This window comes from Pipistrellus kuhlii, unplaced genomic scaffold (genome assembly GCF_014108245.1).
Source record: "Pipistrellus kuhlii isolate mPipKuh1 unplaced genomic scaffold, mPipKuh1.p scaffold_m20_p_9, whole genome shotgun sequence".
NCBI classification, from domain to species: domain Eukaryota; kingdom Metazoa; phylum Chordata; class Mammalia; order Chiroptera; family Vespertilionidae; genus Pipistrellus; species Pipistrellus kuhlii.
In genome coordinates this window covers 49,506,058-49,519,316 of record NW_023425595.1, presented here as the reverse complement: position 1 = coordinate 49,519,316, position 13,259 = coordinate 49,506,058, and the positions used below count along the sequence as shown (strand labels likewise).

The following is a 13,259-nucleotide window of genomic DNA, read 5'->3' as shown; positions in this document are numbered from 1 at the left end:
ATCTCTCTGAAAATAAGCTTAGCATTGTGGTCCTACTGGAATAACAAAATAAAAGAGTACATGATGTTATCCCAAGGCTCTTCAAAACTCCTAACTTCTCTGGCCACCTTGGCGTTCAGGTTTAGGGTTAGGTGGGTCTGGAGAAGGTACCAGGACTTGAACCTGAAAACCCTCAGCTGCCAGGAGGCTCCACCTTCAAAGGGGACAACAGGGTAGTTACCGGGAGTGTGACTGAACCAACTGTACCCAGCACTACAAATAAGAAAAAACCTCTCCTTTCCTTGTCACCTTTGTTCCATAACTTTCATTCCACCTGTGGTGTAAGGATGAAGGTCAAGGTGTGAACTCTGAATCCTTTCTCTGCACCGACTATGTTGAATCTATCCCTTTCACTGACAATGGAGGAGAAACTGACCCTTTAGTACCAACGTGGGAGAAAACTCAGTGAGTCTTTTTTTTTTCCTTTAAATTGCTTTTATTGATTTTAAGAGAGAGCAAGATAGAGAGATAGAAACATCGATCAGCTGCCTCCTGCAAGTCCCCCTCCAGGGATCGAGCCCTCAACCAGGCATGTGTTCTGTCTGGGAACCAAACCAGTGACCTGTCGGTTCATGGGTTGATGCTCAATCACTGAGCCACACCGGCTGGGGCCCCAGCGAGTCTTATAATGGCCTGGCCAATACAATGAAAAATAAAAGAATAAAAACAGCTGGCCTCACTTCAAGATACAGAGTTGACTGGAAGACCCATTACAACATTTCTCCAGTATCCAGTGCAACAGGTAACTGAATAATTCTCTGGGGGGGAAAGTATAAATCAATGTGACTAGAACATAACGTAACATTTCCGGAGATTCTGAATCTCAGGTCCAAATCAGCACAAAAATCACCGACATGAGCACCAGTTTCACTGCTAGTATGGATGAGCTTTAAGTTTGTTTGCTTTTTAATGGAGATGTATAGCAGCTAAACAAAATGAGTAGCTTGATGCTCTGAGGAGGCAAAGACACACGGGAAGTCCACTTTCCACAGACTTAGCCTTCTAGCCATCCCAGACATGTGGATAAAGAAGCCTCCTGAGGACCCAACCCCAAACCATCCAGTCCACCCCTGCCGCCTTCCCACCAAAGTCCCTGGTTCAGGGAGAGAAACAAATCACTTCTTCATTCCATGTTCCATGCATGACACCCAGACCCACAGATTCTATAAAATAATAAAATGGTTGTTTGAATTTGAGGCCATTTGTTACACAGCAACCGGAACTGGGACAATGATGATAGTGAACACATATAACTCTTTCAAAGTGTCAGATATTGTTCTTAGCAATGTGCATGTTTTACCACATAATCCATGCAATCCTTATAATGACCTTTTAGGGTAGGCATTACTATTATCTCTATTTAACATACGAGGAGACTACTTGACAGACAAGTTAAGTAATTTGCCCAAGAATATAAAACCAGGGAGCCCTGGCCAGATAGCTCAGTTGGTTAGAGCATTATCCCAATACGCTAAGGTTGCAGGTTTGATCCCAGGTCAGGGTGCATACAAGAAGCAGCCAATGAATGTAGAAATACGTGGAACAATAAATCCATGTCTATCTCTTATCAATAAATAAAAATTTAAAAAAATAAAGCCAGTGAGTGGTACAGGTGGGAAGTGAATCTCGGTCTTCGGCCCTTGGGTCTACATTAAGCTCCACAGAAGAACACATCACAACTAGCCCCTCTGGCCCATGTCCCACTGTCAGACAGGACCACCTTAAGGCACATGAAACCAATTTAAAGGGATTTCTAGAATGAGACACTCCCACACTTCTAGTAATTCATTGGCTGCATCTTTGATCTCCATATCCTCCCAAGCTTCCTGGCAAGGACCCTTTCATACTTCTAGAAATCATATCTGTAATTTAAACCCACTTCCTCTTCGTCTGTTCACAGTGAAGACAGAAAACTTGAAAAGCAGTTATAAACCCTTTCTTGGCCTTCTCAGAGTGGAATACACCAGCTCATCTGCCTTCTGTTTTTTTAATATTGTACTTTATTACCTCCCTTTTAAAATGTAAGTTCCATCGGCACAAAGGACATACACCCCACATTTAGTCCAGTGCCAGGCGTATGACAGACTTTAAAACATAAGATGGAGGGGAAAAGGTCCGCTAGAGAAACTTTCTTTTTTGCATTCTTCCCAAATTCTCCATCTCAGTATTGACTTGTACAATCCAGACTTACTCATTCAGCAGATACTTACTGACCAGTGAGTGTGTCTGTACCATGGTTTATATTCTGTCCAAAAATAAGAAATGGCATGCTCCCTAATAGTCAAACATGTACCTTCTTTAACAGAAAGTGAAAATATTTCACATAAATTCTATTAGAATGTTTGTGATGGCTGCCTAAATAAACTATTAAATTTAATACTACATTCTGTTCACTTTATAAACAAGCTTAATTACACAAAGCCCATTTTATGTTACCCAACTAACAAAGTGATCTTAGTTACTTAATAGATGCTATTAAAATGTAAATATTTGTATTTACTTCAGGCTTCCCCCATCTAAGATCAGAAACAGAAACTCTGGGGTTGGGACTCTGCTGTCTGTGTTCAAATAAGTCCTCCCAATAATTCTGATGCCCACCCACATCTGAGAGCCTCTGCTGGAGAAATGCACATCTAAGGCCTCATGCGTTTCCTCTGGGAAAGCAAAAACCTGGTCAACAGGGAAAGGAGAGGGAGCTGCCAGCTGTGAAGTTTGGGACGTGCCCTGGTGACATGAGTCCTGGCTTTCTGTACCTCGGGCAATAAACTCCGAACCAGCACACACGCCTCCCGCACCGCCTGTGGTCAGGGCAAAGAGGAAATTGTTCTTTATTCAGAAAAGTCTGGGTTTATGGGTGTGGAAAAGGCATATTTTATGGGCAGTACTAGAATGTGAATGGAATACTCTAGCTCCTAACCTCATTCAATAAATATTTGGTACATGACACAAAGTTTCCAACTGTGAAAAGGTAAGCTTCTATGAGTAGGAACTGGGATTCCAGTTTTCTCAGGAGATATATGAGAACACATATAACATTACCAAACTGTTTGTCTCTCTGCTGTTTTAATCATAGCAATTATTATTATTATTTTTTATTATTATTATTATTATAGGAGGCATTTATTGAATGCTTTCAATGTGCCCAGCACTGTGCTAAGTGCTACATATGCATTATTTCATTTCACCCTCATGCAACTTCATGAGGTAAAAACTATTATTGTCTCCATTTTACCCACGAGGCTTCAGCAAGTCAAATTCCCTGAGGTTACAGAGCAAGGAAGAGGCAGGACCAGGAAGCAAACCAGGTCTATTTCTTCCTAAACAACCCTAAATACCACTACCTTTTACCTTTTAATATATACCCAAACTTTACATCTATTCAACTTTATTCATACTCTTTATGCATTTTTTAAGAATGCCATATGCTATTAAAAAAAAAAAGTCATCCACGTCCTTCAGCATGCACTCAGGAACCAGGATGACCCTCACACCGAAGAATCCAAAATAAAGATATCCAAAAACTGGATCAAAAGCAAGAACCAATTTTACTCCCACTGTGCTCAGGCAGCACGCCCAGGGAAGCCCGCTGACCACCTGGACCAAAGCGAGCCCTCTCTGCTCAATGTTCATCACACGGTCTCGATATTGTCTTTAACACATGGGGATGTCCACTAAGCAGTGAGCTCTTGAGAGTAGGAACCGTATATGACTAATTCATCTGTGAGCTTCCAGAGCACAAAATACATAATAAATGGCAGAAGACATACAAATTCTTAAGAGGGTAAATGTGAACCACAATTAGATTATAAAACATAAAATTGTGAAACTTCTAGAAGAAAATGTAGGAGAAAATCTTTGGGGAATAGACCTAGGCAAAACGTTCTTAGATGTGATACCAAACGCACATCTCCCCCGCCCCACCACCACCACCAAAAAAAAAAAGTCAACAAAGTGAACTTTATCAAAATTAAAAACAATTTTTTTCCTGCAAAATATCCTGCTAAAAGGACAAAAAGACAAACTGCATGCTGGAAAAAAAAAATGTGGAAGGAACATACCTGACAAAGGATTAGAACCTAAAACATATGAAGAACTCTCAAAGCTCAATAGTGAAAAAAATAACAACCCAGTTGGAACATGGCCACGAGACAGACGTTCCACCAAAGAGGACTTACAGATGGCAAGTAAGTTCGTGAAAAGATGTTTAACAACAGCAGCCGTTAGGGGCTGCAAATGAACACCACGCTAGACTAGAACCCTTATGGGAGCAGCTAGAATAATAAGCAGCCGCAGGTGAGGACGCAAAGGAACTGGCCCTCCCATCCATTGCTCACGGGAATGTCAAATAATACAGGTAACTCTGGAAAAGAATTTGTCAGTTTCTCAAAAAACCAAACATACACTGACCATACAAAATCAAGCAATCACACTCTTGGGGGCATTTATCAAATATTAAGAACCCCCAAACTGGAAACAACCTGAATGTCCTTCAATAAAGGGAATGGTTAGCCGGGACCGGTTTGGCTCAATGGATAGAGCGTCGGCTTGGGGACTGAAGGGCCCCGGGTTCGATTCCGGTCAAGGGCATGTACCTTGGTTGCGGGCATATCCCCAGAAGGGGGTGTGCAAGAGGCAGCTGATCAATGACTCTCTCTCATTGATGTTTCTAACTCTCTATCTCTTTCCCTTCCACTCTGTACAAAAATCAATAAAATTATTTTAAAAATAAATAAATAAATAAATAAATAAATAAATAAATAAATAAAGGGAATGGTTAAATTGTGGCACATCCATACCATGAAATACTGCTTAGCAATAAAAGGGAATGGCCTATTGAAAAAATGTAACAGCTTGGTTGGATCTCAAGGGTATTGAGACTTAGAGAAAAAGCCAATGGCTAAAGGTCACATAGCACATGATTTTATTTATATAACATTCTCAAAATTATAGAGAAGGGGTGTGAGGGGGAAGGGGGATGGATGTTACTCTAAAGGGCTGGCACCGGGGAGATCCTTGAGGGGATGGAATAGTTCTGTACCTTGACTGCAGTGGTGGCTACAGGAAATCCACACATGTAAAAGTACCGCATAGACATATACACACACAAACAAACGTGTGCAAGTTAAACTGGGGAAATCTGAATATGTCTGGGGATTGTACCAATGTCAATTTCCTGGTTCTGCTACATTAATGGCTAATGAGGTCCCACACACAGATTTAAACATACACAGTAGGATTACGTGACTTCATGTTTTTAAAAAGTAAATCCAATTCCCTAGGCGTAGGGGTGTCGAACTCAATCAGAGAAGGGGCCAAAATCTAAAATGCAGCCTAAATCGCGGGCCGAATGGTTTACTGAACAGTCATAAACTGTCATTGTGATGGAAACGCAGCGGAGTGCAGTGATGACAGCGCGGTGCGGGCCACATTGCAAGGCCTGGCGGGACGGATTTGGCCCGCGGGCCTTGTGTTTGACACATGTGCCCTAGGGTCTTAACAGGGATAAATTTTCTAACACTTTCGAGCATCGATTGACAACCTTTCTCATAGCATGGCACACATAAACGAAATACTAAAATTCTGCAGCACACCAAAAAATATATTTTTTGCTGAGCTAACAAAAAAAAAAAAGTATAGTTGATTCATTAAGCTATTGTTGTGCTAGCTGTTGTCATTGTTTTTTTTTTTATAATCTAAGGCAGTGGTTGGCAAACTGCAGCTCGCCAGCCACATGCAGCTCTTTGGCCCCTCGAGTGTGGCTCTTCCACAAAATACCACGGCCTGGGCAAGTCTATTTTGAAGAAGTGGTGTTCGAAGAAGTTTAAGTTTAAAAAATTGGGCTCTCAAAAGAAATTTCAGTCGTTGTACTGTTGATATTTGGCTCTGTTGACTAATGAGTTTGCCGACCCCTGATCTAAGGGAAAAGCGATCAGTGCCCCTGACCATAAAGTCAGGTATTGCAGGTGTTAAAGTTCTCGGGACACATTGGCTGAAAATTGCTGCCTTGGAGCTATTCCCCCACACTCCCTTCATAAAAGGAAAACCAGTGCCTGATGTGTGAGCCCCTGGGGAGGCCAGGAGTCCTGTCCTAAGTGCTCAGAGTGAACATACCCTAAGGTTTCACAAGAAGGGAGGCCAAGGGCCTCCCAAGTTAGAGGGCTCAGCATGGTGCCAACACACAAACAAGCCCAGGCATAGCTTCCCGGCCAAAGCCCTGCACTGACCTACCCACAATGGCCAACATCTAAATGTTGTCTTTCCTCCAAGACAAAACAAAGTCAAACCAACAGAATAATTTTTTTAATTGCTAAGCAAACAAACAAAAACTTCAACAACCCCAGACTACCTCCATCAAACCCCATAATCAAAGATGTTCTCGTTCCTGACCTCCAAACTACTCCTTGCCTTTCAAGTATTCCATTGCCTAGTGATTCTGGGACTTAAGAGCCTACGAAAATTAACGGGGGGGAAAAAAATAGGAGAAAAATATTCAAAACACTAAAGAATTTCCTGACCTGAGCTTCCACATGCACTTAAAATGCCAGCAGCCACATTTGGGCGGGGTGGGGGGAAGGGTATTACAATTCTGTAAAGAATTGTGCATATCAGAAATACTAATAGATCTTACAAAGCTTCTTTCTTTTTAATTTATGAGCCTGGAAAATCTTTCAGGTGTTTACAATTTTTACTAGCGATTCCTTGGTTTCATAGTCATTACCTTTCTCTTTAAAAGGCTTACATTATATACGGTAGCCAATGGTTTTGCTTTCGAAGGTTCCAGTAACCTCAGGTCAACCTCAGCCTAAAAATTTTAAATGGAAAATTTCAGAAATCAGCAAATTCATAAGTTTAACATTTCACATGGTTATGAGTAGTGTGATAAAATCTCACGCCATCCCACTCCATCTGGCCCAGGACATGACCCGCCCCTTCATCCAGGGTGTACACTACCTGCTCACTTGTCACTTAACTGGCTCAGTTATCAGATGGACTGTCCTGGTAGCTCAGTGCTTGTGCTCAGGTAACCCTTATTTTAATGTCCCCAAAGGGATTTACATAACTTTTATCTATCTATCTATCTATCTATCTATCTATCTATCTATCTATCTATCTATCTATCAGGCTAATATGCAAAGTGTCTCCTCAGGAGTTTGACCAGGAGACTGGGAGTTTGATCACTCACTATGATGTGCGCTGACCACCAGGGGGCAGCACAGAATGAAGGGAGGCCCCAGCTGGCAGCCGGAAGGCCCCCAATCTGTCCTGATCGCCAGCCAGGCCAAAGGACCCTACCCGTGCATGAATTTCATGCACCGGGCCTCTAGGTATAGTATATTGTTATAGCTGTTCTGTTTTATCATTATTTATTGCTAATCGCTTACTGTGCCTAATTTATAAATTAACCTTTATCATAGAGATGTACATATAGGAAAATACATAGTATACATAGGATTCAGTACTGTCCGCAGTTTCAGGCATCCACTGGGAGGTAAGGAGGGAGTACTGTAGTACTTTATCATTTTCAGAGCACTTCCACAAAATGCTAAGTAAAAACACCACTGGCACTGAGAGGCTGTACTTTTCAACAGAATTCTCACCAGCCAGTCTGCCATCTAATTTCGATTAGCTCAGCCATCTCTCCCAGGCGTGGGTCCACACTCCTGCACCAGGGTGGACCAAGAAAAGGCAGATGCCTCCAGACGAACTGACCAAGGCAGGCATTCTCAAGTCTAACCAGCAGTGTGCCTGCCCATAAAACCACTCACATTCCTGCATTCACATGCTTTTCTTAAGAACGGCACTTTAAAATATCATTGAAACTGAATGTCCTCCATTAACTTCCATGAAAAGACATATTTTTAAATGCTTTGATCTCCCTGTGCCCTTCCATACATTAGTATTCTTCACCCTCCCTCTGCGCAGAACCTGAAAGACCAAGACGTCTGTGCACTTTAAAAAGAAGGGGAGGAGGGAATGGACTTGTAAGCCCAGCACCTTCTCCCCCTCCTAGCCACTCGCAGAGGTTACAAGGGCTTCCTTATCTTGAAAATGTCTCTCTCCAAAAAACTGAACACTCCCCCACCAACACCTCACCAGGGAGAGTAGAGTATCTTTAAAGCCTTCTACTCTATGCTCTACTCCTTTTCATTCAGGTCAAATAAATGGCTTCCATTCCTTCACACCTCTGTAAACAGTTCAAAGTTGTTCCCGTAAGTTCCATAGAAGCAGTCCTACTAGAGGCACTATACTGCTCAGAGCAATGTGATGGGAAATAAATTTCACGTTGGTCTAGAGCAGTGGTTCCCAACCTTTTCGGGCCATGCCCCACCTATGCATCTCTAAAATCCTGATGCCCCCTCATGTGAGATATAATTCTTATTATTCAAAAGTGAATTCCTATTCACGTGGAGAAAGCCTAAAAGGCCATTAACTTAACAAGCTTCAAAGAACATGGCACCCAGAAAGAGAAAAATAAAAGAATGAAAGGACAGTTGAAGTACTGAGGAAGAAATCACTAAGAAATTATTTAAATAATAATAATAATATGACTGATAAGGAAAAACAGCAAATGAAGTTTCAAAACATTTATTGTAGAGAACTGAAATGCATAAATATGTCACAATATATATGTATATACTGTAGATGTGGCCCTTAGAATCATAAGAAATGCAAAAAGTTCACTATTAATAACTCATTTTCAAATTGCCCTCTTGTGGGGCTGTGCCCTACGCTGGGAATCACTGGTCTAGATTCTTCAAGAGTGTGCAATCTAGACAGACTCCTAATTGTTAACCTGGGTCTGACAGCCACAGAGAGTTTCCAGAACCCAGAAGTGGTGGGCGCCAGGAGTGCTGGGCAGTCAGGAGTAGGGGTGTCCAGGGGTGCTGGGCAGTCAGGAGTAGGGGTGTCCAGGAGAGGTGGGCAGTCAGGAGTAGGGGTGTCCAGGAGAGGTGGGCAGTCAGGAGTAGGTGTGTCCAGGAGAGGTGGGCAGTCAGGAGTAGGGGTGTCCAGGAGAGGTGGGCAGTCAGGAGTAGGGGTGTCCAGGAGAGGTGGGCAGTCAGGAGTAGGGGTGTCCAGGAGAGGTGGGCAGTCAGGAGTAGGGGTGTCCAGGGGTGCTGGGCAGTCAGGAGTAGGGGTGTCCAGGGGTGCTGGGCAGTCAGGAGTAGGGGTGTCCAGGAGAGGTGGGCAGTCAGGAGTAGGGGTGTCCAGGAGAGGTGGGCAGCCAGAGGAAATCTGTCAGTCTGGCCAGGCCACAAGCGGCAGTTTGAAAGCAGAAAACCATGACTGCTCAGTATTTCAAGCCCTGATTATTCTTTTCTCTCTCTTTCTTTTTTTTTTCAGCTTAAAAAAATTTTTTTTTAAATTATATTACACAGGGGCAGCTGAGTGAGGTCATTCTTCTCAAGCCCTGACTTTTCACTTCCCGAAAAGCAAGGACATAGTCTTTTTTTTTTTTTTTTTTTTTTGGAATCATAGCTATTAATATCCCTCCATCCTGATTTTACTTGCTTATGGCAAATAACATTGTTTGGAGTAGTCAGAGGCATCTCTGGGTATCCTAAATGGCTCTCTACCACCACCACCACCACCACCCCTACTCCAACTCCCCCCCACCCCCCAGGACTTTAGCAGCAGTACAAAAACTCACTCTCCTGATATGCCTAGGAAGAAGGTCATGGGCAACCCTGTGGTCCGCACTGTGTCACGATTTGCAAGGGAGTCAGGGCCCAGGCGCCCAAAATGCTACGGTATTTACTCCACAAAGCCTCCGGAGGCTGCATGCAGAGGGCCCCAGTCCACCCAGGTGATCCTCATGCAAGCTGGGCATTTTCCAAAGCATTTGCCAACTGGAGACGGTAAACCAACACCAAAGCCACAAAAGCAAAAACAAAACAAAAACAAACAAACCTTCGAACAAAAATGGAAAGGGAAAGTCTTCCCTTCTACCCGTCAAGATACTAGAGAGCAAGGCGTGGCGAGGCCAGGGAGCCGCGGGCAGGCGAGAGGAGAGCCGGGAATCTCAGGCCGGGGCTCCGAGGGGTACACTGGGCATCCTCGCTGCCAGCTCAGGCCAGGCGGCGGAGGCCCTCGCGGTGGGTGGGTGGCTGGGTGCGCGCAGGGGCTGCCAGTCCGGCAGGGCTGACTCCTGGGCGCGCTAGGCCCCTGCCCAGGCGCAGGGCCTCGGCTCCACTCGGCTGTCATCCATCGGGCGGCGCGCCCGTCTCCCTCCCGCCACAAATGTCACAATCCCAGAAAGAAAGAAAGAAAAAGAAAAAAGTTCATCTTGGAAAGTTTGGTCCCCCGCCTGCCTACCCCTTAGAAACCAGATTCTTTTGGAAAGGCGGCATTCACAGCAAAGGGAGAGCTAGATGTAACTCCCTGGCTTTTGTCAAATAAACTGGGGAGAAGAACAAAGAAGGAGAAGCTAACGCGATCCAAGCCTAAGGCGTCCGGGGCGCAACCCCTTCCCTCCTCTCCCCCATCCGCCGGGGCCGCCTCCCCCGCCGCCGGCAGGAAGGGTCCGGCCGGGAGCGCGCAGCCCGTCGGGCCGGAGGCGGGGGTGCGCGCCTTTGTCTCGCACCGAGGGAAGCGGCCACCCGCCACCCCCTTTCCTCCTCCTCCCCGGGCAGTCCGGGGACCCGGAGAGGGCAGCCATATGGCAGGGCCCCTCCGGGAAGGCCAGTCCCCGCGCCCGGGCGCGCCCGCACCCCGGGGTGCTGGGCCCCCCGCGGGCGGATACCCCTTCCCAGTGATCGAGGGGGCGCGCGGAGCCACAGGGCTCTGGGACCCAACCCGCTGGCACCGGGGGCCTGCAGGGTGGCGCGGAGAGACGGAGTTCTGCTCTTAAAATAAAAAAATCTGAGTAAGAGAGCAGGATTCCTGCGGCGATCCCTCGGGCCCCTGACACCGAATCGGCGGCCCGAGTCTCTCGGAGCCGAGGTCCCCCGAAGAGGGCACCCAGCCTGGAGCAGCAGGGGGGCGGGGAGCACTGGGTCCCTCTCGTGGGAGACCTGGAAGAGACGCGGAGGCGCATCCCGAGCAGCGGGGACTGGTTACCTTTCACCGCAGACTCGCAAGTTCCCCGGCGCAACTTTGCCCTCCGCATGGGGCGACCATGGATGGCCAGGCTCAGAGCCGCGGCGGGAGAAGGCGGCCGCCGGGCAGCGCGCGGGGCATGGCGTGGGGCTGTGCTGGGAAGCGGCGCCCGGCGATCGGCCCCATTCACACAGGAAGAAGGGAAATGCCAGGGCTTCACCTCCAGCCCCAAGCCCGGCGGCCGCTGCTGGGTCCTAGAGCGGCCCGCGCGCTCCCGCGGGTCGGGGAGGGTCGTCCGGCCCCGTCACTGTAACCCTACACCCCACCCCGCCCGGCGCCCGGCCGCTGGGCCCTAGAGCCCGCCTACAAATCGGGATCCACAGTCCTTGGGTCCAGGAGCCTGCCTGCTGCCAGGGCCTGGAGCGCCTGCTGACATGTCTCCCAGAGTGAGGAAGGCCATAGCCGCCCTGTGCTGTCCCCCGCTGCGGCTTAATGAATGTCAGACCGGCCAGTGCCTCTTCCTTCGACTTGCTCTCCCTTCCCACCAGATCAGGTTTCAGGTTTCTTTTTTCTTTTTTTAAATATATTTTATTGATTTTTTTACAGAGAGGAAGAGAGAGGGATAGAGTTAGAAACATCGATGAGAGAGAATCATCCATCCATCAGCTGCCTCTTGCACACCCTCCACTGGGGATGTGCCCGCAACCAAGGTACATGCCCTTGACGGGAATCGAACCTGGGACCTTTCAGTCCACAGGCTGCCGCTCTATCCACTGAGCCAAACCGGTTTTGGCAAGATCAGGTTTCTTATCGGTCCTCTCAGTCCAGGCCTAGGTTCCCTTTAGGATTTTTTTCTTAAGTGGAATTTCCAGGTGAAAAAATGGCCACACACTTTTTTTTCCTCTTTGCATGCCCCAGGCCCCAGGGCGTCTGTCACACACTGAGACTGGACGATGTGCTTGCTACTAACAGATCTTACAGCCTTAGCTATGAAATGTCCTGGGAAAACTGGACTTCCCATGGCCACAAACCCCAAGCCAGTTATCTGCCCCAGTGAAGGCAAAAGACTGACTTTGGGAGAATGTGGCCGCATCTCCCCCACCTCTTATTAAACCAGGCCTCACTAAGTAACATTATTCACACACCCCATCGTATTCAATTATACGGGGCAGGCTTTGGGGGGCCTCAATCTGAAGGGAAGGAACTGCCCTGCCATAACATTTCTCCCTGGCTATCAAAGGCCGGCTCTGACATGGCTGTTGCGCAGGAAGATGTTAATAGGAGAGTCAGTGCACGCAGGTGTGCCTCTCCTCTCCTTCCTTGCCCTTTCACGAGACCAGGATCCCTTCGAGCATTCCTGCTGGATTGTGGCAATCGCCTAATTAGACTGCCTTCAGTCCTTCCTCTTGGATTGTGAGTTCTTCTGATGATTCCAATCTAGTCTTCTCACTCCCCAGGATTGCTAGCTCAGGAACCTCTCCAGATAAAGTCCAAATGCAGAAATTTAACCATTATTTACCGAATGCCTACTCTATTTAAAGTCAGCTATCCTGGTCCTTGGTAGCACACAAAAGCAGCTAAGCCCTTCAAAGATTTGTTTAAGAAGACAAGATATGCAAGTAAAACAGGAAGGCAACAACAACACAAGGGCTGGAAGCGCCTGGGAAAGATGGAGAGAAGTTCTGACTGCAGGAGAAAGGAGAGCATTGCAGCGTGCCAGAGCTCAGAGGCAGCTGGCCTTTTAGCACAGACTGGGAAAGAACAGACAGAAAAAGGAGGGAAGGGAGGAAGGACACTCACATTTATTAACTGACCTCTATTAGATACCATACTGTATCCTAGGAGGCATTAGAATTTATAAGTTACAAGCACCCCTGGGAACAAAGCAGGCATGGATTGAGTCATAGTGCAACCACTCACCATCTGTGTAACCTTGGGCCAGTTGCCTAACTTCTCTAAGCTTCAGTTTTCATGGTGATGAAAATAGCACTTAAGCCTCACAAGATGGTTGTAGGACTGAATACAGTGACAAACATAGAATATTTAGCACAATGCATGTAAGTGCTCACCATATACTTGCTATTATTATTTCAACCAAGCCTCCAGTAGACCTGTAAGGCAGAGAGGATCTGGGAAATAGTTGCAGGAAGCAATGACCTGAGAGGTTGGGGCAAAGGAGATGG

The 13,259-nt window shown here is 46.5% G+C and overlaps 1 protein-coding gene across 6 annotated transcripts in view; it reads right to left on the bottom strand.

Moving 5' to 3' along the window:
• Window positions 1-13,259, bottom strand: part of AMOTL1 (angiomotin like 1) — a 129,088-nt gene that overhangs the window by 68,276 nt on the left and 47,553 nt on the right. For 2 of the 6 annotated variants that reach the window (XM_036426253.2, XM_045578023.1), the window contains exon 1: window positions 11,098-11,373. The exons of 3 other annotated variants lie outside the window; for them this stretch is intronic. In XM_036426253.2, the coding sequence (XP_036282146.1) occupies window positions 11,098-11,146 (49 nt within the window). In that variant the 5' untranslated portion in view covers window positions 11,147-11,373. Of the gene's footprint in view, window positions 1-11,097; window positions 11,374-13,259 lie in introns of those variants that run through there. One more of the 6 variants, XM_036426254.2, reaches the window with a different exon arrangement.